Source organism: Cyprinodon variegatus, unplaced genomic scaffold (assembly GCF_000732505.1).
Source record: "Cyprinodon variegatus isolate N-32 unplaced genomic scaffold, C_variegatus-1.0 Scaffold732, whole genome shotgun sequence".
Lineage (NCBI taxonomy): Eukaryota > Metazoa > Chordata > Actinopteri > Cyprinodontiformes > Cyprinodontidae > Cyprinodon > Cyprinodon variegatus.
Window position 1 is genome coordinate 47,684 of NW_015151185.1, and position 1,946 is coordinate 49,629.

At 50.9% G+C, this 1,946-nt stretch overlaps 1 protein-coding gene across 1 annotated transcript in view; it reads left to right on the plus strand.

The window, feature by feature from the left end:
- LOC107097913 (nucleus accumbens-associated protein 2-like) overlaps positions 1-1,835 on the plus strand; it is a 13,107-nt gene extending 11,272 nt beyond the window's left edge. Inside the window, exons 6-7 of the mRNA XM_015395260.1 lie at positions 1,379-1,555; positions 1,643-1,835. Of these exons, the coding sequence (XP_015250746.1) occupies positions 1,379-1,555; positions 1,643-1,752 (287 nt within the window). The 3' untranslated portion in view covers positions 1,753-1,835. The remainder of the gene's footprint in view (positions 1-1,378; positions 1,556-1,642) is intronic.
- Positions 1,836-1,946: the final 111 nt, after the last annotated feature.

Here is a 1,946-nt window from a genome sequence, read left to right on the forward strand (position 1 = left end):
CTCCCTGCCAGCTCCCAGATCAGCTTCTCTCATTGGTTGATGTCCAGCAGCTAAAGGTCAATGTTTCCAACTCCAGCAGCTGCTGCTTCTGAAGCTCATGAGGCTTCAGGAGCTTTTGCTGCGCCTTGATGTGCATCAACCATCGACTTTGCATGTAAACTAGCTGCTTCTGCTGCCTCTGCTGCTGTAGGTGTGAAAGTAGCATTAGTCTGCGCGGTATCCTTTAATTCCAGGGTGGGGGCGAGCCCAGTCCTCTAGAGCTGCTGTCCTGCAACATTTCAATGCATCCCATTTCCAACACACCTGAAACAGAGCATCTTGTCACAAAGCCTCTGCAGAGCTGAGTGGCAGGGGGGGAGCATGGACACCCCAGTTAAGGTCAAACGGATCTTTAAGGCCAATAGCTTTATCATTAATGGGTCTACAGTCTGGTTTATCCTCAGAAACCAGGTCACCTGCGTGTGTGTCGCAGTTAATGCAGATATACCCCCCCCTTCTGCAGACACCTCTCCAAAATTTGCAGGTGACTGCAGACAGTGCTGCAGACAGGAGGCCTCTGATTGGTCAGATCTCCATCCGCTCTACTCTATGCGTATCTCCTGGTTGGTCCCTCATGGCAGAAGCTCTGGCTGTAGCTCCGTCCACAGCGCCTGGCTCGCCTCGGACTCTATCCCAGACGCCGTGCAGGACGCTAGTTTGTAGCTCTGTGCGACGGTCTGTTGGTTTGCACCCGAAGCCAAAACACGCAGCGCCACGGCCAGTCTTTGGAGAACACTCACGGGGGAACTGTGTGTCGTCCGGCGTTGGAGGAAGGGTTGTAGACGGCGAACAAGCTCGTCAAACCGACACACGGACGCCCACCATGCTAGCTAGTTCCTGATTGGCCCTCCAGCGTTGTGGCATGGAATAACAGAGAGCAGACCACGCTTCTATATTGGGCATAGATCAAAAATATCTGCATCATACCTGCAACAGGCAAACTGCGACACACTGCTGCTGGAGAATAACCAGCCTTTAACTCTTAAGGACCGTTGACTAAAGGAGCTGGACATTAGGTCCTCCTGCTCTGGGGCCGCAGACATCATAGGAAGGTTCTTTTTCCAGGGGTGTCAAACTGGTTCCAGAAAGGGCCGTGTGGCTGCAGGTTTCCTTTCCTACCAAGCAATAGCACCAGACTCCAGTCATGTCATCAAGTGAGTTCAATCTGAACATGATGACTTGATGAGATGAATGGAGTCTGGTGAGCTATTGCTTGGTAGGACAGAAAACCTGCAGACCTTTCTGGAACCACTTTGACACCTGTGTTTTATTCAGTGTCTTTCAGGTGGATTTTTAGTCTTATTAAGTTTTTGCCACTCTTGACTTTTCATTGGTTTAGTTCAAGAAAAGCTGGAGTTGCTGCCCCTCCCATTGGCCAATGAGCGGCGGCCCTGTGTGCTGGTTGGCCGGGATAACATGGCCCTGCCGGCCAGTCTGGTGAGTCAGATCGGCTATCGCTGCCATCCGTCGCTCTACACGGAGGGAGATCCTGGGGAGAAGGTGGAGCTGGTGGCAGGTAGGTTTCATGTGGGTTGTCATGGTAGCAGAGCCAAGAGAAAGGTATTGGGTCATGTGACCTGGTAATATGCTTTGGTATTTTCAGGCTCAGGTGTGTTCATGACAAGAGGTCAACTCATGAACTGCCACCTTTGTGCTGGGGTCAAACACAAGGTGCTGCTCAGGAGGCTGCTGGCCACCTTCTTCGACAGGTGAGATGTTACCTGGCATCTCAGCAAGAATGGTTTATTTTCCTTTACAAGAGGCAGCAGGTTCTGGGATGCCACACGGCTTTGGCTGTGTTATATTAGAACTATTCACAAAGGAGCTTCATTCTATTCAGTTTATTTCTATAGCTCCAATTCACATCATGTCATCTCAGGTCACTTTCCAGTTCACCAGATCATCCA